The 22,431-nt window shown below is 37.2% G+C and overlaps 2 protein-coding genes across 4 annotated transcripts; one reads left to right on the top strand and one right to left on the bottom strand.

Moving 5' to 3' along the window:
• The first annotated feature begins 84 nt into the window (after nucleotides 1-84).
• Nucleotides 85-4,377, top strand: LOC306865527 (coiled-coil domain-containing protein 43-like). Of its 2 annotated transcripts, none has more exons than XM_079410190.1 (5): nucleotides 85-277; nucleotides 679-769; nucleotides 1,475-1,610; nucleotides 1,739-1,788; nucleotides 1,969-4,376. In XM_079410190.1, the coding sequence occupies exons 1-5, from the start codon at nucleotides 104-106 to the stop codon at nucleotides 2,154-2,156; spliced, it is 639 nt and encodes a 212-aa protein (XP_079266316.1). In that variant the 5' UTR covers nucleotides 85-103; the 3' UTR covers nucleotides 2,157-4,376. The 2 variants fall into 2 exon arrangements, with proteins under 2 accessions (XP_079266316.1, XP_079266315.1); XM_079410189.1 differs by having other exon boundaries at nucleotides 91-277; nucleotides 1,739-1,860; nucleotides 1,963-4,377.
• Nucleotides 2,872-21,922, bottom strand: LOC306865445 (meiosis-specific coiled-coil domain-containing protein MEIOC-like). 2 transcript variants are annotated; one of them, XM_079410043.1, is made up of 10 exons: nucleotides 21,677-21,922; nucleotides 21,250-21,363; nucleotides 20,649-20,797; nucleotides 20,405-20,515; nucleotides 19,610-19,688; nucleotides 17,963-19,534; nucleotides 16,435-16,569; nucleotides 15,786-15,966; nucleotides 6,911-9,643; nucleotides 2,872-4,391 (listed from the first exon to the last, which is right to left on the bottom strand). In XM_079410043.1, exons 1-9 carry the CDS (start codon nucleotides 21,686-21,688, stop codon nucleotides 9,441-9,443), a joined length of 2,556 nt encoding a protein of 851 aa, XP_079266169.1. In that variant the 5' UTR covers nucleotides 21,689-21,922; the 3' UTR covers nucleotides 2,872-4,391; nucleotides 6,911-9,440. The 2 variants fall into 2 exon arrangements, with proteins under 2 accessions (XP_079266169.1, XP_079266168.1); XM_079410042.1 differs by lacking the exon at nucleotides 2,872-4,391 and having other exon boundaries at nucleotides 8,350-9,619; nucleotides 17,963-19,688; nucleotides 21,677-21,903.
• Between the last annotated feature and the right edge of the window lie 509 nt (nucleotides 21,923-22,431).

The following is a 22,431-nucleotide window of genomic DNA, read 5'->3' as shown; positions in this document are numbered from 1 at the left end:
TTCGTAAGGTATGGATGTTTCTTTTGAACGTTAGTGTAGCGCATTTGTGTCTGGCATTCTGCGCGGACATCCCGCCTCACTATCAGGACCCAAGCCAGGCAAGATGGCGGCGCCCAACCAAATCGCCGGGGAGTTTGAAAACTGGCTGAACGAGCGGTTGGACTCCCTCGAAATAGACCGAGAAGTTTACGGAGCATATATACTCGGAGTGCTTCAGGAAGAGGAAAACGACGAAGAGCAAAAGGACGCTCTTCAGGGCATTCTGTCCGCTTTTCTGGTCAGTGCACGCGCATGTTCGCTCAACTCAGCTGTCAAGATATTTCACGAGCGGCTCTGCTGTCAGAAACACCGTAACATTTAACAGTTGTTCTGAAAAACTCATTATAAACCCGAAAGACACTTCTATTTTATAAACTGAATTCCTTTATTGACCCTTCGTTTGAGCAGTTAAAGTGTAAAACGTGATCATATAATGTTTATTATTACTATTATCATTTACTCAAAAGTAATCGAACACGAGCTACGTATTTTCAGATGTTGGGAACTATATTTTAATTGTAGGTTTACGTAAGGTGTGTGCAGAGAGATTGGTGAGAAGTCACTGTAAACATCCAAATACTGCCGTTTGCCTGAACGTTTTAGGCTCGTGTTAGTAAGCAGGTCACTTTATTGTCGTAGGAAGAGGACAGTCTTGAGGAGGTTTGCCAGCAGATCTTGAAACAGTGGACTGAGTGCAGCAGATCTGCAGTGAAGGGTGCTTCGGCAGATGGTAAGTGGAGAGCTAAAATTAGAAAAGGTGAATCACAGTGACCCCATTGACTAACAGTCTCATACTACTGTGAGTGATCAAAATGTACAAATTCTAAAACAAATTGTGCTATGCACTACTGATCAAAAGTTTGTGGTAAGATGTTTTCTTTTAGAAATGAATGCTTTTATTTAGCAAGGAAGCATTAAACTGATCAAACATGACTAGAGACATTTATAATGTTACAACAAATTGTTTCAAATAATCTTTTGAACTATTAAAAAAACCCTTAAAAATGTATCAGTTTCTAAAATACTAAGCAGCACAACTGTTTTCAACATTGATAATAATAAGAATGTTTCTTGAGCAAATCATCATATTAGTAATGGCTACTGAAAATTCAGCTTTACTGAATACTAATAAATTACATATTATTATTATTATTATTATTATTATTTTGATCAAATAAATGCAGCCTTGTTGAGTATAAGGGACGTTTTTTTCAACCAAAAAAAAAAAGCAATTTTACTGAAGTGTTGAACTGTGCTGTACATAATATTTTTATTTCTCACTTTTTTTGTTAATGTAACAATTCCATAACTTTAATATAACCTCAAGATTTTCACAATATCCTCTGTATTATTTCACCGTACAGTAATGGTGGTATAAACCTTTTTGTTTTTCAGCCACTGTTTTTGGAAAACTGTCTGTTTTTTCTATTTTCAGCTGAGGTTCAGGCTATTGCCAGTTTGATAGAGAAGCAGGCACAGATTGTGGTCAAACAGAAGGAGGTGTCAGAGGAAGCCAAGAAGAAAAAAGAGGCTCTACTGGCACAGTATGCTAATGTTACAGATGAGGAGGAATATCCTTTTAACACATGTTTTGTAATGTTGTATTTCTATGGCACTTTAAGAACAAACCATCACTGAGTCTTTCTCAAGGTCAGGGATCAGGTGATCCAGTGTGAAGCAGTTTCTTTAACATTTGTACTGAAGATGAGGTGGAAGAACAAGCTGCCGTGGGGATACCCAGTGACAAATGTATCCTTTTTTACACCATCACTCTACTATGTAATAAACACGATCGCTTCAGAAGATCTCTGCTCTGGTTATGTATGTATAGTGTGCAGTACTGTTGTAGAAGCAGATGTAGTATGATCTGCAATGACTAAACTAAATATCTGTATCTACATGAACTGTTCCCTTCACTGCCAGCCCCAGCCCTGTTCAAAAACACCAATGTCGAGGAGGTTTTAAACCGCCGCAAACAGCAGCGTGACCAGGCCAGAGAGGACGCACAGAAGAAGAAAGAGCAGGACAAGGTACAACGTGAGAAAGACAAACTGGCCAAGCAGGAGCGCAAGGACAAAGAAAAGAAACGCACACAGAAGGGAGAACGCAAGAGATAGAGAGAAAATACAGAGCAAGAAAACTTTTGTGGACTATACAATATCAAGGTCATTTATCTACAAGAGAAAAATACAATGAGACCTCAGCAAACAGTGTCCCGACTAACAATGTATGCATCCATATCCTGTTTTGGGTCCGATATTGCTTATTGAATGATAATGTTGGGCCTATTTAGCTGTTTTCTTGGCTTGTACAAAACAAATCACAAACCAGCAAACTGAGTGAGAATTGTATCATGACCTGTTCATTTTTTACAGGTTGTGTTTTACAGGTACTGACTGTTGTGCTATTTATTGGTAAATCTCACACAACCTGTCAATAACATGTTCAGTTTGCTTTTCAACCCAAAATTCATAATTAATGTTTTGGTTAAAGCCCATTTCCCCTAATTGTCATTAGCATGTTACATGAATATTTAAATTGTGAAGTATAATTGTAATGAAAATAATGTGGCTATGCAAAATATCTTCACAATCCTAAAATAAGTTTGATTTTTGTTTTGATGTGTGTGTGTGTGTGTGTGTATACACACATACATGACTTGTACTTATACGATATGGACAAAAGTATTGGGACACCCCCTCCTTTAGAACAGAAAAAGACACTTCCAAAACTGTGGCAAAAAAGATGGAAACATAATAACACAATTTAAAAATTGTATTTCCATCTCCACTGCAACTGTTGGAAGTGTCTAAAATAACTGTACCCATATGTACAAGCCAATGGTGTTTGGTGATGAGTTTTTGGCTCAAGGTCTGCATTTAAAGTTAACAGAGGTGTTCAGCTGGGATTAGGACTTTGCTTTATGCAGGCCAGTCAAGTTCTTCCACACTGACTGAATCAATCATTTATTTTTGAACCTTGCCTTATACACAGAGGCACGGTCATGTTCAAATAGAAAAGGGTCCTGTCCAAACTGTGGCAATAAAATTAGAAGTACACAATTCCCAAGAATATCATTATATGCTTAAACATTAAGATTTGTACTCATGGAAATCACTAAAGTAGACAAACCTGTTCATTAGTAGGGGGTGTCCCAATACTTTTTACAATATAGTGTATATATACAGGTGCGTCTCAAAAAATTAGAATATCGCAAAAAAGTTCACAAAAAGTTTTTTTTTTTTTTTTTTTTTCAAAAAGTGAAGCTTTCATATGTTCTAGATCAAAAAAAGGATTTGCAAAACAGAAAAGTTCAAGTTCTGTAAAGTATGTTCATTTATGCACTCAATACTTGGTCAGGGCTTTATCTTGAAAATATCCCATAGATTCCATTTGGGGTTCAGGTCAGGCATGTTGGCTGGCCAATCAAGCACAGTAATATCATGGTCAGCAAACCACTTGGGAGTGGCTTTGGCACTGTGGGCAGGTGCTAAAGTCCTGCTTAAAAAGGAAATCAGCAGATGGAAGCATAAAGTGCTCCAAAATCTCGCAGACGTCACGATACCCCAAATCATCACTGACTTCAGAAACTTCACACTGGACTTCAAGCAGCTTGGATTCTGTGCCTCTCCACTCTTCCTCCGAACTCCAGACATTGATTTCCAAACGAAATGCAAAATTTACTTTTATCTGAAAAGAGGACTTTGGACCACTGAGCAACAGTCCAGTTCTTTTTCTCCGTAGCCCACGTAAGACCCTTCTGACGTTGTCTCTGGTTCAGAAGTGGCTTTCCTGAAGACGTCTGAGCTGGTGACTCTTGATGGACTGACTCTAGCTTCAGTCCACTCCTTGTGAAGCTCTCCCAAGTGTTTGAAGCAGCTTTGCTTGACAGTATTCTCAAGCTTGCGGTCATCCCTATTGCTTTTGCACCTTTTCCTACACAATTTCTTCCTTCCAGTCAACTTTGCATTTAATATGCTTTGATACAGCACTCTGTGAAAGGTGGAAGGTGTCAATGATTGTCTTCTGGATCATTGCCAAGTCAACAGTCTTCCCCATTATTGTGGTTTCAAAGAACAAGAGATACCCAGAATTTATACTGTAGGAATGGTCATTTAATGAAACTCAAATAATGAAACTGGATTTTTGACTTTCATGAGCTGTAAGCTCTAATAATGAAAATTAAAACAAAATGTTTTATTTTACATGCAATGAATCTAGAATATATGAATGTTTCACTTGTTAAAGCAAATTACAAAAAAAAGAATTGATTTTTTGAGATGCACCTGTAGATTTGGCAAGGCAGTTGAAAAGTGACCTGGACATGTTTCCATGAGATTCACTCTTTTAACCTGTTAACCCGCATCGGCCCGCGGGCGGGCCGGAAGGGCGTGGTCGGGCGTGGTCGGACTTTTTATTACCTTTGTTTTAGAACAATATTCAATCAATTATCATTAACTATATATCATTTGAAAGCTAAAACACTCAAGATTAACGATGTGAGCTTGTTTTTGAAATCAATACACCAGAGAGGAAAGGGTTAACAGAAATGCTGAAAGACCGGCCATTTAAAATGAACAAAGCGAACCGCAGTACTCACGTTTGATCGCCAATAGCGCTGGTCAGCTCAGACTATTCCAAGACACACCAGCATACATTTCAAGAGAAGGGTCCACTCTTCAAAATGCATCCACTTTTTAATCCAAAACAACGAAAAAATAGGGGAAAACACGATAGATCCTCCTTTGTTTACATAAGCGATTCGAGTTATAGGTATCGATAGCGTCCATTTTCCAATAAATATCGATTATAATTCGTATTCCAGCTTTGAAACGCCATCTATTTCCAGCAGAATCGTCTCTTCCGAGTAAGAATAGCCCTCCCTCGTCTCTCTCCTTCAATCGCAGGAGCTGTTATAACCCGGGACAGTAAGCGCGTCCGTGAATGGGTCAGCGAGGTGTCAATCCGGACACATCACAATAGGGGTGTTTGAACCCAGCCAATGCCTCGCCAGCACAGTTTTGATGGATGGAAGTATTAGCCAACCACAAGGACGTTTAAAGTGATTGACAGTTTGAATAGTTTACGTAAGATTGTTTAGAGAATAGCTCGGCGTATTGTCCGTGTGTTTTCGTGCGCTCTCGGGTTACGCATGAAGCGTACACATAATGGCGTCGCAGCGCTACACAGACTGGCTATCAGCGAACAGATGTTGTCCAAAGCTCACATCTGAATCTCTCCATCGTGGATCTTCGACTTGAGAAGTGTTTCTGTGGCGTTTGGTGGTGTTTTGGAGGACGTGGGGAGAAAAATGGCTAATTTAGTAGCCGAATACGCGCTGAGATCGCTGGGAAGCGTGGATAGCATTAGCACGTAAGTGTCTCCACCCTCCTCTTGAATGTTTATGTGTCTTTATCATGTATTTGCAGCTTTTGTTTCATGTTAGCTGTTTTAGATTCTAAAAATGACAACGGAGAGGGATAATATGAGGGGATTACATGAGTTTTGTTCGTGTGGGTGGGTGGGTGTGTTTGTTTGTGGGTATGTCCCGGTTATTGTGTGTGTGTGCGTGCGCGCGTGTGTGTGTGTGTGTGTGTGTACAAAATGTAAACAGTGTTGCAAGTTTGATTTGTTTTGCTTACACACTTTCTCACTCTTTTTCTCTCACTCTTCCCTGTCTTTTCAGAGGTCTGGTGAATCCAGATGGTCAGAAAAAAAACCATTTTAGTGGCTGCTAGAGCGTCTTCCTCCACTGTAAATACTGTAAATAGTTTTTTTTTTTTTATTATTTAGTAATATTAGTAATAGTAATCTATTACTATATTAGTAAAATAGTAATATTCATAATATTCACCATATAAAATAAATAAAAAATACAAATGTTGTAAAAACAATGTATTTTGCATGTTTTGTGTTTTCACTAGTTCAAAAATGATCAAATCTGTTTTGGTTCACTGTTTTCATTATTGGAATTGTTCAGAATAAAGACTGTTTAGTTATGTTCAAATTCTGAAATAGTTTTGTGTTTTTTTGTGGTTTCATTGGTAGAGCAGTTCTGAATTGATATACATATGTAGTATGCAGTGTCTTATGGAGTCTCTAAATAGCATTTTTGAAAGGATTCCTAGACTTTTCTTGAAATAAAATATCCAAATGACTTTTCCAAAGCTTTTCTTGAAATGAAATACCATAAAGATGTACTTTCTGTAAGTCTTTACCTATAAAAAATGTATTATTTCATATTTTATTTCAGGAAATATTTAGGCGTTTTTTTTCAAAAATGCCATTTGTAGACTAACCAAATGACTAAATGAGTCAGCACTACAAATGCTGTTCAGAAATAGTTTTTTATTGTGTGTTTTGGTGGGCAGAGCAGTTCTGAATTGATATACATATATGTATTATGTAGTTTTGACTCATTTGGACATTTGTTTACAAAGTGTCTATTTGGGGTCTCCAAATGGCTTTTTTGAAAGGACGCCTAGATTTTTTTTAAATAAAAGCTTACAGAAACTACATTTTTGGGAGTATCATCCTCAAATTTGAATCAAAACATGGTCAGATGTTCAGCTTTATCTTTATGGTGTTTTCAGGCCTTTGGCATGAAAGTCTCATCCATTTTTCCCTTAGTGAGCTTCATTAAAACATATCGCGAGTCAATTTCATGTATATTTTACCTTGTTTTACTCTATTGCTATACTAATTTTGAGTTATTATGACTCTAGAGTAACAAAGGATCAAGTGTCTAGTTTCAAACAACACCAGATTTTTAAATATAGACCTTAGGGTTCAAGAGCTACAGACATTTTTATTTGGTTATATCGTTTTTTACAAAATGCTCAAAAATAGGGGCGCAGGGTAACAGGTTAACATGTTTCTGCGAAATTCACTCTTTAACATTTACCAGCGGATAACCAACTTGTTTGTGTCAAAAAAAAAAAAGCATAAATCCCCATCTTATTGCCTTGAGGGACTTTCAAATAACCTGTGAACCATTTTTTATGTTTTCCATAGGTTGCTCCTCAGTAGCACTCCATTGATTTTTAACACACAGCTCAAGATACAAAAATATATCTATATTTATTCAGCTTACAAGCTTTTTCAGAAACCAATGGAAGCCTTCTCAACATGTAGCAATATATGGAGAGGGCTCAGAGACAACCCAAAGACAGAGAAACAAAACTGCTAATCAATAGGAGAGGAGGCAGAGGCCGACATATGTACAGTTTTTTGCTCTTGGTGGCTGTTTCTGTCTAGGTTGTGGTTTATTTTTATTGTAGGACAGTGATGAACCTAAAGTGAGAAGGGTGTGTGTGTGCACATATATATCAATTGACAACTGTTAATTTGAAGCTGCTACATATTGTGCCAATACCTTGTAGACTGCCTTCTTATAAACTACAATGAGAAACCTTTAGTGTCTGTTAGCTTGTAAGATCAGGTGATTGAGGCATTCTTTTATCAAAGCCACAGTATTTTACATTTTGTACTTAAAAAATATCCTGAAATTGGTACAATAAATTGAGTTTGTAAATGAACATGTTCACTCTTGACTAAAATAACTTGAAACAGAGAATATAGTTCTGCCTTGGTGTCATGTGTAGGTTTTCTACCACAGCCACAAGGTGCAGTTTTTAAAATTGATGTTGTATGGATGCTGTAGATGCTTTTTTATCCTACAGCCTCAGTTTGATACAAAGGGAACAGAAGCTACACTTTGCTTGTAAACTCTGGGTGTCACTGCCGATTGAAGAAGTTATATTTTCTTCTATTTATGCAATAAGAGCTCTGACTCTTCAACACTGTTGACTGGTGAAACTTCTCGTCTATCCAAACACTTCTTTGCTTGATGTTTTTTTTCTTAACATCAGCACAACGTAAATGTTTTAAGGTCAAATATTTGCCATATTCAGGTGTCAAACTTGAAAAGTGTCCAAATGATTTTATAATGGAAATCATCTAGCAAGGTACACTCTTCAGTATTGTTTATTCTGTTAAGCCTCAACTCGGTGGACATTTAAGGATTTTCGATATGACATTTGCTGGGTAAAAGTGAGAAACTTGTTTACAAATGGCTTTCATAACTCAGCCAACCAGCTGTTTTTGGCAAGTTGATCATAACACTGTTCTTTTAAAACATACATTATTGTAAGTGAACAGTCAAATTCACTGCAGCTTTACTGAACGATTTTAGTTTCACTGCATACAGACTGGGATCTGCATTTTTTAAATTAAGCATTGATTAACATTGTATTTTGAATCAATGTTTAATTAAATAAACAGTAGTTTTACGCACCACTCTGTGAGTTCTGGGATTTTGTGTTGTGTTAGTTTAATTGTTAAACTTTTAACAAAACCATAAGCAAAAAAACAAAGGCAATATGAGTACACGTCATATGAACTATGTCAGTCTGTAGCATTTTCTAGTAACATGTTGTTGACATCATTTATTTCAGTCCATGAATGATGTTACTCTCAGCTACTCAATATATCCTCAAATGAGTTACATCAAAGACAGATTGACCACATACATACATTGAAAAACAGAGTACTGAGTTGAATTCAGAATTGAGATAAACAAACTGCAAATAAATACATTCACTTTCAAATTTTCCAAAAACAAAACAGATTTAGGAAAGATGTGTGATTGTCATTGCTTATCCTGTGAGACCACTAAAAACCAAGCTTGTGCTGATGCCAAAGAATCATGCACATAAATAAGTAAAATAATAAAAGGACAACTGGAACACGTCCTGTTGATCATAAATACTGTTTGTGCCTGAATGTGTCACTGAACCTAAAATTAGCTGAGGATTTTGAATATGTTGTAGGAGACACTAATTAAACTGTCAAAAAAAAAAAACCTTCAACACAAATAATTTTTTGTTTCCTGTGCAACTATTTATACATTTCTTGGTCAACTGGGCAAAAATATCCCATTATCCTCCAAAGCCACAGATCTTGCTCTTGCCATACATTCTGTTCCATTATCGCCATTAGCCAGTTAAAAGGTCCCTCTTCTAATTTCTTCTCTCTTTCTGTCACTGTTAAATCATTCTTTCATACTCTCTCAAAACGTCTTGTTTATACTGGCAGTTCTTCTGGGGTCCTTGGACAAAATAGCTCAGTACTGATCTTACTGCCATAATTCCACGTCTTTTGGAGAATTTGATTATAATCTGATTGGTGGTTTTCACAGAAGACTGATAAATATTTATGAACTAAGAATTCCATCTGCTGCCCACAACTGAGCCTAACATATCACTTTAGTGGAATAACTTAAATAACTCATTCATTCTTCTTAAAATGCAATCCCATCACCTCTTGCACCTTTTTGGACAGGCTAGATTCGATTAGTTTGTCAAAAAACACAAAAAAACTGTATACCTGCCAGAAATTGATCACAGGGCAATCAGTGCTCTCTCCAAGCTGCTTTGCTCAGGACTGTCTTGGCCTAAAGGGGAGCAGGTACCCAGCTCGTCTCTCTCCTCTGGGTAACTGTTTGTTTTGGGCAAAGTCATTTGCAATGCACACCAAAGAGCGGTCCGGGCCTTTCTGGTGCTGCTGCACAGGTCCTTCACTGCAGATGCCAACAGAAGGATCTCTGTGAGATGTGAAAAATAAAATGTTGTTTTCACCTTATAACACACAAGATGCATCCATGTTAACAAAGCAAATGTTCTGTTACTAAAGGCTGGAATAAACTACACGATTTTTGCCCCTATTTTCCGCCAATTTACTATCTGGAGAAATTGATGCTAGTTGGTGAAAGTCAGAGCCAGTCTGTTCAGATTTTAAAAGTCGTGTAGTGTATTCCAGCCTTAAGCAGTAAAACAAAGGCTAAGTGGGATTTACCAAGGCCTGTCATCTTCCACTTTTCTAGGATTGTGGCTTCACACTAGTTTATAGGGCGTCACGAGAACCGATACTACAGTACCATGTCGGTATAAACATTTTAAAATCCTGGTCCTTCAACATCTCCAAGTCACTAGATTCTTCCGGAACTGACGGGGGCAGCCAGACCATTCACCTGGAAGTGTTTCAGTTGGTCCTCAAAGGGTAAAGAAGAAGAAAAAATGCCTACAAGCACACAGAAGAACTACACGTGGAAGATGGCGACGATATATGAATATGATTGTGTGAGATTTTGAGCTAATGAGCTCACAGCTCTAAGAGCACGAGCACTGCGCATGATCACACACACATAGTTACTGTCTGACAGCTTACCACTTGTTCATTCACTGTGTATCCATCCGCAGATTATCTTTATTAACATTATTGGCTAATATTACTGGTTTAAAAAATCGGTGTTTATGTTAATAGTTTTAAAAAATATTTTTGGGCTGCCAGTGTGTGTGTGTGTGTGCGCACAAGTGCATGCGTGTGTGTGTATTATTTAATGGCCAAGTGCCACTAATGTTGTTTTTGTAATGTTAAAAAATAAAGGAGTCCATGTTTAAAGCTGCAGTCCGTAACTTTTGGCGCTCTAGCGGTTAATAAGCAGAACTGCGTGCGTCTTGCGGAATAACATTGCAACCGAAGCTACTTCTCTGTTTATGTCTATGATGAATCACGCAGGTCCTGGGCTACTCTGCAGCGCTGCCTACCCGAACCAGACTAAAATAGTCTGAATATTAACACTAAAGTTTCAAGTTTGTTTTCAGCAACTCGAAACAGCTCACCAAAGCAAACTTTCTGGGGGAGTTTGTTTTGGCTCCTAAACACCTTTGAGCTACCATTGGTCCGCGGCGATTACACAATCGATGGGTGTGTTCTGGAACTCCGCATTCTTTGACACCCAATTTTTTTTTTCCCGGTTCGTTTCTCATTCAACTTAAGTCAGGCGAGAGAACAACATCTCCAAGTCACTAGATACGTAAATACACTGTGTTGAATAGCTGAGCTGCCACAAATATATCCACATATATCCACAAATATAGACTTTAAAGATTCAGAGAAAGCATTTAATTCAAGAAATTGCAACAAAGCTTGGTGTCGACGACCTGGAGTTATGCAAAAAGTGACGTAGAGAAACATCAGATGCAAGTTTTCCAAAGCCATGAAAAGAATGAAAGGAAAGAGTAAAGATAAAAGGTAGCAAGAAACATCAGATGCAAGTTTTCCAAAGCCATGAAAAGAATGAAAGGAAATAGTAAAGAGTAAAGATAAAAGGTAGCAAGTACCAAATACATGTTTCAAATAAATTAGAGATCGACCGATATATCGATTTCCCGATATTTTCCCCGATATTTAATCATTTTTCCATAATCGAATATCGGTTTTGTAATATCGGATTCCCCGATAAACACCGCCATCTTGTGGACGTTTTCAGAATTGCGCGCAGGATCGCAATTGCAGCGCATCTGAGGGGAGACGAGACAGCAACAGCGTGCAGGTACTTGATTTGCTGTAGTTAGTAAACTATTTAATATTACAGGCATTAATGCACAAATTAGATGTATTACATAAATGCCTGATATATAGTTTAAATGCAACTTGGCTCTAAGAAATATGATAAATAAGATACTCTGTCAAGCCCTGTCCCTATAAAGATAGGCTATAACTTTGCCTGAAATAACACAGCCATGAATTAGCACATGGTGGAAATAAAAGCGCTGAATTTAATTCTCTCTGTGGTCTATTAGTCTCGTGAAGTCGGAGTCACATAGATAATCAGTCAAGTCCTCTCCCAATAAAGACGTAACTTTGCATGAATTAAATAATACAGCCATGAATGATTGCATGTTGGAAAGAAAAGCATTGAATGTAATTCTCTCTCTGTTGTCTATATGCTCATCATTAGTCTCGTGAAGCCGCTTTCATATTGTTGTTCACTCAGCGGGTTGATGCTCAAGAAATGCTCAGCACGGCCACCGCATGTAACTTTTAACAAGATTCACTTTTTTGAAGCACCCTAAATTGTATTAACACTTACTATATAACCATTATTTCGTTTATACACATCTAAATTAATACAACTCTATGGAAATTAATTATTTATTATCTCCGCGATCGATCGCAGTTTGAGTAGCCTATAGTTCTGTGTAAAGGCATATAAACCGCTCTGTCAGCAGCATAATTTAGAGCATGCCAGTTGAGAAATGCAATAAAATACAATGCTTGTTATATTCCAATATTCCAGAGAATATTATTCCGTGAATTAACATTATCCAGTGAATTATTCTTCACTCTTTATCCTATTAAACAGCTTATAAACCTACTAAAACTGTAGTTAAAAATGAAGTTGATATGACTCCTTTCCTTTATTTTCTCCATTTGAAAACATTAGACTTTCTATGTTCATTTTGCTTACTGCTAATATTAGTGTTGCTGCTAAAGCTTTTTATAAATAAAATGTTTTTTATTGTTGTAATACGAAGATTAAATTTAACATGACAGGGCTCTAGACTGCGACCAAAATGGTAATTGTTTGCGAGTTAAAATTTGACGTGGTCGCATTTGTACGAGTGCCAGGTCTGCACTACTCCAAAGCGTCTGATTCATACAGCGCGCGCTGCAAGCCCGCAGCACATTATAGCAGGAGTCAGATTTCACTGATCACGTGAAGAGATCACAGCGCGAGCGCTTAGTGGGTAGAGCCTGGTTTATACTCGCCGCGTCAGCACGAGCGTGAAGGTGCGCGTCGCGGATGGAGCGCAATGAACGTGGTGGTATTCTTGTAGAAAAAACATGCAAGTCCTGTCAGCTACAGCCAGTTTAGTTTTACTTTTCTTTTTGTTTTCGTTTTGAGAAGCTTGTTATCTTTGCTGTTTACCTCAGGTTATGCTATGGAGGCTTTCCTTAATTAAAAAAAATATTAATATTTATTTGCTTCCTCAGAGTTTGCTAAACATTCTGTAATATACTAGGTATATAGTACAGCATGTGGTGTGTCCTATGCCATGCCTCGTCTTATTCGTTTTTTGTTGATAAATGTTATGTAAGAGTTTGTCATTGTCAACGTACTGTTTTATTGTTGTTGCGCTTTTTAATTAAGAATAACAATGACTCCATCTTTTGTTTTAGTCTTAAAAAGTTAAAGGTGTATAGATATAAGCAAAACAGACAATGATCTTTTCTTGTAAAATGTGACACCAAGATCGCAAATTTGAAAGTAAAAAGCGCACGAAAAAAGGAATTCCTGTTCAAAAAATTTAAATCACAAATAATACAGATGAAAAAGAACGAGTTGAATGTTGAAAACTTTCGTTACCATATAACTATAAACTATGATAAAAGTTTATCAGCATGCATTGATTAATCAAATGTTGTAGCAAAAACAAAAAACAAATTGCAACCAAATTTATGTGCTCGTGCGCAAAATTGAGATCAGTGGGAAGAATGAGTCTAGAGCCCTGCATGAAAGACTGCTAATTCTCAAAACATTTTTTGTTAAGATGACTGAAAGGAGGAAAAACCAAAGTGAAGTATGGACTTACTTCACGCAGTCATTTATTTACTTTATAACAGTAAATAAATATCGGTTCTGCATATCGGTTATCGGGCACATAGACATGCAAATAATTGGTATCGGTATCGGTTATAAAAAATCAATATCGGTCGATCACTAAAATAAATGTTACACTATACTGCTGCTGCTGCTGCTGTTGTTGTTCTTTCAATAAGCAAATTTAAAAGGTATACAATAAATGAAATGCCAAAAGAACATACAATAATAAACGTTTGTTTTTATCAAATCATGACACCACATAAAATATAAAAAGGTGTAATAATTTATCCAATTTAATAAAATAAATGAACACTAATAAAATAAAGTTACAAACAGGTTTTTGTTATTGGGATGACTCCAATATTTTTTTCCACATCATGCTAAAGTTTCCAGACTATGAACCATCCACACTTAAAGGACTGATTATGGAAATGTAATGGTTCTTTGTATTGCAAACATGATACTTGACTCTAAACTGCTGCTTCGCGTGAGCGTCGCGACACGTTTACGTTTATCTACACGCAGCGCGGGGTGTTGGAATGTTCGGAAACAGAATACCCTCGCTCAGCCTTTTCAAACTTCTTTTTGCCCCCAAACGAAGAATGAAAACAAACTTCGTTTGAAGTATATCGGGGGGGGGGGGGTCCTTTTTTTTCCGTTTAAATATTTAATTTTTCCAACCTTATGTTTTATTGTTACCAAATTCTGTGTTTTGGCATGTCTAATTATCTGAAAGCATAAAAACAAGTTTCATTTATTCTTACAATAGCCCTATGATTTTTTCCCCCTCAGAAATTCTGTGTTGTGTATTGCAATTTTTCAGGCATAAAACATTCATTTAATTTATCTTTTAATTAATGAAAATTAAACAAATTTTATATTTTGTATTACAATTAAAAACATTGAATAAATATTGTATTACAAATAAGGTTTTAATAATTTTAGTAGTAGCCTATTACATACATTCTACTGAACAATAGTAATGTTGGCTATTTCTGCCGCAATGTCTTCAAGGTAAACCAAACTTTTATTTTGACAGGTTGCCATGAATACCTCTACATTTCTGCGTGTATATGATATGATGAGGATAGTTTTACTCAAATAAAACGGTCAAGCCACATGAAGTGACTCTCAGAGCAGTTCTGGAGATGTTGTTCATGTATTTATGACGGCAGACATTAATATCACCAGAAGCGACATGCGCGCTTCAGTACGAGAAGTACATAAAACCGCGTGTCTGCGCCACTCATTAACATAGAGATACGCAGAATTCATATTTAAACAGTTTTTTTGCGGCTTTATATTTACAAATATGAGTGAGAGTGTGCTCACTTGTGTGTGCGCACACGTTTGTGTGTGTGTGTGTGTGTGTGTGTGTGTGCACATCAGAGAGCGCGACCATGTAACGTAGAGACCGAAATGACATGCTGTCATGTAAATAAGATAAATAACATAAGGCTATTTAGTTTGTTTAATAAAAGAACAAGGTATAGATCTGTTCTATAGGAAAGGTAACTTTAAATGACTTCTGTTGTGATCTGGCGCTATAGAGAAAATAAAATTAAATAAAATTAACTTGACCTTCAAGGGGGGCAGGGGGGTGCCGTTGGCAGGGGAAACACTGGTAGTGATTCAGGATATGTGGAAAACATGGTTTGGAAAATGGATTCATGGTGTACACGCTTATTATGTAAATTTTGTACATTTTGAACACAAAAAAGTTACAGACTTGTTGCAGCTTTAAGTATTTCTTTTTTTTTTTTTTTTGTGGTATCGACTTGGTATCAATTAGTGGTATCGGTACCGACTACTAGATTTCTGGTATCGTGACTAGTTCATATAAGATTTTGTATTTTTGTTGTGTATTTCCTGGTTTTGTTATGGTATATTTATTTTATTTTTATTTATTTTATTTAGTCATTTAGCAGACGCTTTTATCCAAAACGACTTACAAATGAGGACATAAGAAGCAATCAAAACCAACAAAAGAGCAACAACGTGCAAGTGTTTTTACAAGTCTTGGTTAGCCTAACGCAGTACAGATAATTATTATTATTATTTTATTTATTTTTTTTTTAAATTTGAATAATTTAAAATTAGAATAGAGAGTGCTAGAGTTAGAGGGTCAAATAAAGATGGAAGAGATGAGTTTTTAGCCGTTTCTTGAAGATGGGTAAGGATTCGGCTGCTCGGATTGAGTTGGGCAGGTCATTCTACCAGATGGGAACAGTTAATGAAAAAGTCTGTGAAAGTGTTTTTGTGTCTTTGGGATGGCAATAGTATATGACTCACTAACCCCTGTCCTCTGTAAAGAAGGCCGCTGGCTGCCTGTGTCTGCTGCTGGCATTGATGAATTCGTCCTTGCGGCGTGCCTGAGTGATGTAGATGACCTCAAGATGCCTGTCCAATGCTGAGCCAATATTAGCATGAAGCGGAAAGCTGCGTAACTGTTCCATCTTGCCTAGCAAAGCTGCCACCTACAAATAGAAAATTCATTCATTTGTAACTACAGTTTAAAACACTTGAAATGTAATTCTAGAATATAAGATCACAGTAGGCAAAAATAGAAATGATACATATGTGTAAAATATTCACTTTCTATGAAGTTGACAGTTTCTTTTTTACACCCACCACTATTAGATTAATATTACTTACTATTAGATTTAAAACATTAAGTCAACATAACACTATGGATGCCAATAGAATTATTTCATGATTCCATAAATGTCATGATTTTTAGAAAGCACAATAAAACAGTAATAATGTCAATAATGCCATGATGTCAATGTTGGTAGTAAAAATTAAATGTTATTTATGTTTTTTTATTTTATTTTTTATTTTTAAACTGTATTTCTTTGAACTTTTGGGCAGGCTCACTAGCACTCTCTTGTGACCCTCCGTTTGAAAACCCTTGGCAAGAATTTTATGAGAAACACTGGACTGACCCTGGCCTGTTCACGCAGCTGGTCTACAATGAGGCGGTCCAGTCTGGAGGGGTTTGGAGGCACTTTGGGTAAAACACTACTGGTCACCACAGACACACGTTTTCCTGGGTAAGTCTTTGTAAGAACAGCTTCTGCCTGTCAGAAAGAACACATTACATTAGTTTCTTACCTCATCATGGTTGTGAAATGAAAAAAGGTCAGCCTACATGGTAATTTAGTAGCATGATATACCAAGACAGAATCTGTACAAGAAAATCATAAAACAAGTAACTTATTTTTCCATAAATTATTTTCCTAAAAGAAATCACTGTTTTGTCTATAATAGAGTGGTGCAGGAATGATGTATTGTTGTATGCCAAAACCAAGAAACAAGTAAGCATTTTAGCACTTTCCATTCCATCATCCTGAAGTCAATGCGTTTCTTGAATGGATTTTTGCTTAAATGCCTGAAATAACCTTAACACAAGCTTACTGTGCGTTCACACCGCCGCCGGCAAGAGCGTCAAAATTCGCTCTGGCCGCCCTGCCAGCGACGCTGTAGAAAGATTTGTTGATGCTCTGACGATCGAGCGCTTGGTCTTGTATTTAAAGGAGCCGCAAAGGAAACAAGCATGTTCTTGTGCAGACTGACCACAAGTAGGGTATAAGTTAACCTCATGAAATATTTTAATTGTGAAAGCAAGAAATTGATCGATGGAACGAACTTAATTATAGTTACATGTTTGCTAACGAAATAAACCAATAAAAGCCATTTGTGTGGTGTGTTTTTGTGTTCATGGTTAAGTGCTAAGCTAGTCTAATTTCAACATGCAGTTTATAAGAGACGTTTACTAGCCTAGGTCTTTAATTAATATTAACATTAATTTGTGCGCAGCCTACATTCCAAACTGTCCTGGTTGGAGTGTAGCCTAAATGCAATTGGTCAAATCGGTGTTGTTTTGAGCAAATGAATTGCATTTCCGCTGAAAAACAAGCGTTTTAGCGTGAAAATGCTTGGGAACTAATGTGCTCGGAACCAAAGTTTACAGGACTGCGTTCTCTGGAACCCTCTCAAGCGGAGGACTTCTACATTCCGATTGGTTGCCGCCCAACCGCGTCATAGCTCATTACCATAATGTTGACGCCGGAGCTCGCCGCCGGCTCACATTGAAAATGAATGACTTCCGGCCACTTTGACGCTCTCGCCGGCGGCGGTGTGAACGCACAGTTAAAGCTACACCAATAATAAGTGTTTATATTCTGACTATTTTAGACTGGTTCAGGTAGGCACCGCTGTGGAGGAGCCCAGTTCCTGCGTGATTTGTCTTAGACATAAACAGACAGAAGTAGCTCCGGCTACAATGATCTTCTGCAAGACGCATGCAGTTCTGTTTATAAACTGCTAGAGCACCAAAAGTTATGGACTGCAGCTTTGAGATATTCTCAGGTTTTTTCTACGACAAAAAATACATTAACACTGCAGCACATACCTGAAAATTCATAAATGAATTACATGAATACGCTTATGTCTCAAAAACATCACACTTACTTGCTTTTTCTCTTTTTCCAGCATCCTCCACTGCTCGTAACATTCCTCCAAGTAAAAGTGTAGCTGACTGTTGGGACTTCCGAGTGCCTTGCCAAACTTAGGTAAAGTCATGGCCGACAGAAACCCGGAGAATGACCCATCTCCTGATGTTTGGCTTAGCCCAATACATTCTTGTAGATAAGGGCTGAAGGCTGAAACATCTCCATCTGGTAGACGTTCATTCATGTCGATGAGAGGCACAGAGCAGTAGGGCAACTGTGACTGCGACTGAATCGGGTGGCATGTGCTTTTTCTGGGATCACCCATGTGGTATAGGAATGAGAAAAGTTGTGATGGTATAGCTTTGGCTGAGTTTGAACTCACTCCGTTGTGTCTGATTTGTCCTCCGTACAAACTGCCCAGTCCCTGATATGGATTCTGCAGAAGTCCTGTTTTTTTGTCTGCCTCTTTAGGGAAACCAGGAAGTTTGGGTTTCATGCTAAATCGTGGGGAAAAATGCCCATCGGCCATGAGGCCTGCAGACAACCTGTTGTTCTCTAGCTGGAGGTCAAAATCTGAAATATCCACATTTCCCGCTCCCTTCCTTAAACCCTCAAGACTAGCCTGGCCTATCGCACCATGTAGATTTACTGTGTTCCTCGGACTCATATCAGCTGAGACTCTCACTGCAGGCCGGAACAACTGCTGAGAAGGAAGCAATGGAACAGCCCCTGATGTGTTTGTGAGCTTTGCAAAACTCTGTGAATCATTGTTGCTGTTGGTCTTTGCTGAAATCTTGGCTTGTTTTTGGTAATGGTTTGAATGGATAGGCTGGTACTGCTTTACACCGTTTTGGGCGGTGATGCTTCCTATCAGGCTGGCTTCTTTGTTTGGGTGAACGGCTGGAGGCACGATGGTAGGAGAAAAAGTCTTTGGTGGCCCAAACCTTGAAAATTCATTCATAGTATAATGACTTTGTTTTTTCTCCACTACTTTAGCTCCTCTTTGCTCCATTTGGTTGTGTGTCACCTCTCTCTTAAAATCTGGTGTTTGAGTAATAAGCTCTGACATCCTTTGAAAAGCATGACTCTTCTGCTCTGCCATAATTTCCTCAAGATTCCTCTGTGCTAAAAGACCATTCTGGGTAGATTCTCTGCAATAATTCATATCCTGCTCTGCCAAGAGAAAGGCCAGTTTACTGACATCCTGCACAGAGAATGATTGGGTGTTTTTCAGTTTATCTTTGCTCACAGATGACAATTCATGAGGTGAACTGAAATAGGAGTCATCCATTGTTTGTGGAGGGCAGCAGGAGCTGTTGACTGAATTTATATAATCAAAAAGGCAGTTAGTGTTGCTGCGGTATCCTTCCTCCTTCTCGGGTGTAATATACTCAGGTTTACCAGACCTGGTCTGGTAGAGGCTAGAGCTTAACGCTGGGGGTGTGCTCAGGCCCGGGGGGCGAGGGAGATCTTGAGGAGAATACGCGTCGGCCTCTCCATTACAGGTGGAGAAATTGCAGGGAAGTGCAGAAGAATCAAAACCATTACAATTCTGAAGTTCGGCCCACTGATGAGATTCTCTACCAGCAGGCTGAGGAGAAATATTGCTGACTGGTTTAGGACAAATTTGTTTTGTTGGGAATCCGGAAATGGGCGGCATCTGTACCTCATTATTGAAGTACTGCATCCTGTCTTCTCTTGTCAACTTTGGAGACCAGACACCTTTCAGACTAGATGGTAGCCTACTAAAAATAACACAACGATTTTTGGCTTAAATTATGAAATTACTAAAGATGTCATAACATGTTAACACAAAACAGTTAAATAAATGTTCAACATATGCTTATTTTTTAACTAGTAAGGGCAGTTATATAATTTGACACATACAAAAGTAGCTATAGTGGAGCACCCTTTTAAAATTTCTCTTTACAGGTTAATTATTCATAAATCAAACACAAACAGGATGCACAACAAATGTAAAGTCATTTAAAGGCAGAGGACTATATCTTGAGGCATGTAAATTTGTTTTAAAATCCTTTTGTTACTGCAATTATATTGTTATACTGTATTTGCATTTCCCATGATTGATGTATCTAGTTTTGATGCCGTTTTGGAATCTGTAGCATCTGATGTTTTCTGAGCTTTTGAGTAAAGAGCGATGTTGCATACATATAAAAAATAAATATCATATATTGCATAAATATCAAAAATAAATATGTAAGAGAAAAATTGCTATCCTCACAATTACACATGTGCCTATTATTTAGTTTTACATAAGAGATGTGTACAACAAAATCATGCAATTACAATTTACACAAAAGCATGCTTTTGTTATTGCACTGACAGCCCTAAATTACATATACATTACAATACTATCAAATTCATTTGAATTGGAAATTAGCTATTAGTAATAATTAGCTTTATAGGTTAATTTCTGTAACATAAATCAAGAGGGACTTACTTCTCTGAGACATATGAGTATGGGTCCATTGAATCTGGTTCTTCCAAGATGTCTGACACTAATCCATAAAGATCAGCCTCACTCCCACAATTATTGGCATCTACCATATTTCTATGCAAGATAAACATTATTTTACTATTTAATAACAAATCCCTTTTAACTCACAGTAGCATGTTAATGTATAACATCCATTTTTTACAGTATTATTAATGTGTCATTACCTATGTGTCAAAATCAAACTAACCTGTTATTAGTTATGACTTGAGGCCAGTTCACTGATTTACAGTCTTCTTCTTGAGTTGGCCAAACAGTGTAAGGGAGTGATGCAGAGTCTTGCACTGGGCAGTCCAAGAATGGGTTGTATGACAGCAATCCGCTGTCTCTGAAGCTATTCTGCAATTGAAGAACACAGCATTTGTTCATAAAAAGCACATAAAGAAATTGTTAATTGGATAAATTATTTACATTTAAAAAAAAATATTTAAAAAATAATTGCAGGTGTAAAAATAAGCAAAACCTTAAAACGTGCAATTTAATTGGTTTGTTATTACAAATGCTGCCCAGTTCAAATATCTATTGAAATATTTATTGCAATTCATATAGAATAAAATATTTAATTTTGCAAACCTTAGCAACGCACAACAGACCATAACTTCACATCTTTTACATTTGGGAAAAACCCATAGACATCTGACTTTTTTTTCTAAATAGCAACGGTCATTTCAATTACTATACATTCAAACATATGAGGAAATTAAATGGGACAAATCTACACACTAAAATCATAAATGTCTTTTTAAATTCCTTTATGCAGTAAAGCCACAATTTAAAGAGGTATTTCTCACCAGAGGCTTGTTGGTGGAAAAGTAGGAGTCTGGTCCTGAATTATGAAATCGATCAAAGCCTGTCCTTGGTCCATTTGTATCCACATTGATTTTGCTTTTCGCTGCATTATTAACCTTAAAGTAAAAGGATTAAAAAAATACTATCTGACCATGGACTATAATGACATGAAAAAACACAGGTTTTACATCCAGTCAAATGAGGCCTTGTGGGGATTTTCTTTTGCCTGGTGATACGACATAGTCCTTCATAGTTAAACACGAGTCGATATCACTGCACTTTACTCTTCTTACTATGCTAATTCATATTTTAATTAGTTTCGTGTTCACCTGGTAAGCTGTACCATGTCGGTAACTAAGTTAACTCAACAAGCAGACAGAAAAAGTCAACTAGTCAGAAGTTTTTCCTCAGAATTAGCTCTTAACTTACCTCCATCGACATTGAACTTTGCAGGCAGAGGGCCTCTCACTATAAATTATTAGCTAACGTTATATAAATTATAAATATATAATATTCACGATTGTTCTAATTAGTCAGTTGATTTACTGTGAAAATAAATTAAAGACGACAAACGTCTTTCACTTAAATTTATAAGCTCTCGGCCTCGCCCGTGTCTCTTCACGACTGTAACCGCGAAGCGAAGAGTTTGCCGTCTCGAGCCGACAACCGTTTCTCACATTCCTATTGGCTATACCGTTTCAATTAGCCAATCAGAATCCACCAAATGGTCGCGAGGGGTGATGTCGTCAGGCTTAGTAACGGAAGAATGCATTTTCTTTAAAATAATTTTTAAAAAGAAATGACATCACATGTATTTTAGCCGCGGGTATTTATTTATTTTAATTGAGTCAATTACATTTTTTTTTAAATGCTTTCAACACACATTTTCAAAACTTTGGCCCTTTTTTTTTTTTTTACTTTACACACAAAACGCCTCAAATCTCTTGCAAAATTAAGCACTGCATTCAGAATATCACAAACACATCTCAAAAGCAAACATTTGCAACCACCTTTGCCATAATATTAATTCCTGTTAGTTTTTTGTGTGTTACACAGAGAATTGTGTGTTGTGTTTTGCAAAAAGTGTTTTATGAAATTGAAAACTGTGTCAAAGGCCGAGAATTAGTGTCTGGTTTTGCAGATTTGTTGGGTGCTTCTGGTGTTTGAGTGTCAGGTTTCAGAAA

The sequence above is a fragment of the Barbus barbus genome (genome assembly GCF_936440315.1).
Source record: "Barbus barbus genome assembly, chromosome: 4".
In the NCBI taxonomy this organism is placed as follows: Eukaryota; Metazoa; Chordata; class Actinopteri; order Cypriniformes; family Cyprinidae; genus Barbus; species Barbus barbus.
This window is presented reverse-complemented; position numbering and strand designations above follow the sequence as displayed.

Excerpts from the sequence above, each read along its gene's own strand:
- LOC306865527 (XM_079410189.1), top strand. The coding sequence starts at position 104 with ATGGCGGCGCCCAACCAAATCGCCGGGGAGTTTGAAAACTGGCTGAAC. Across the intron at positions 1,611-1,738 it reads AATGTTACAGATGAGGAGGA|TGAAGATGAGGTGGAAGAAC; the intron begins ATATCCTTTTAA and ends TAACATTTGTAC. Across the intron at positions 1,861-1,962 it reads AAGATCTCTGCTCTGGTTAT|CCCCAGCCCTGTTCAAAAAC; the intron begins GTATGTATAGTG and ends CTTCACTGCCAG.
- LOC306865445 (XM_079410042.1), bottom strand. Across the intron at positions 19,689-20,404 it reads TACTCATATGTCTCAGAGAA|TAGGCTACCATCTAGTCTGA; the intron begins GTAAGTCCCTCT and ends TGTTATTTTTAG. Across the intron at positions 9,620-15,785 it reads CTTCTTTACAGAGGACAGGG|TGAAGGACCTGTGCAGCAGC; the intron begins GTTAGTGAGTCA and ends TGGCATCTGCAG.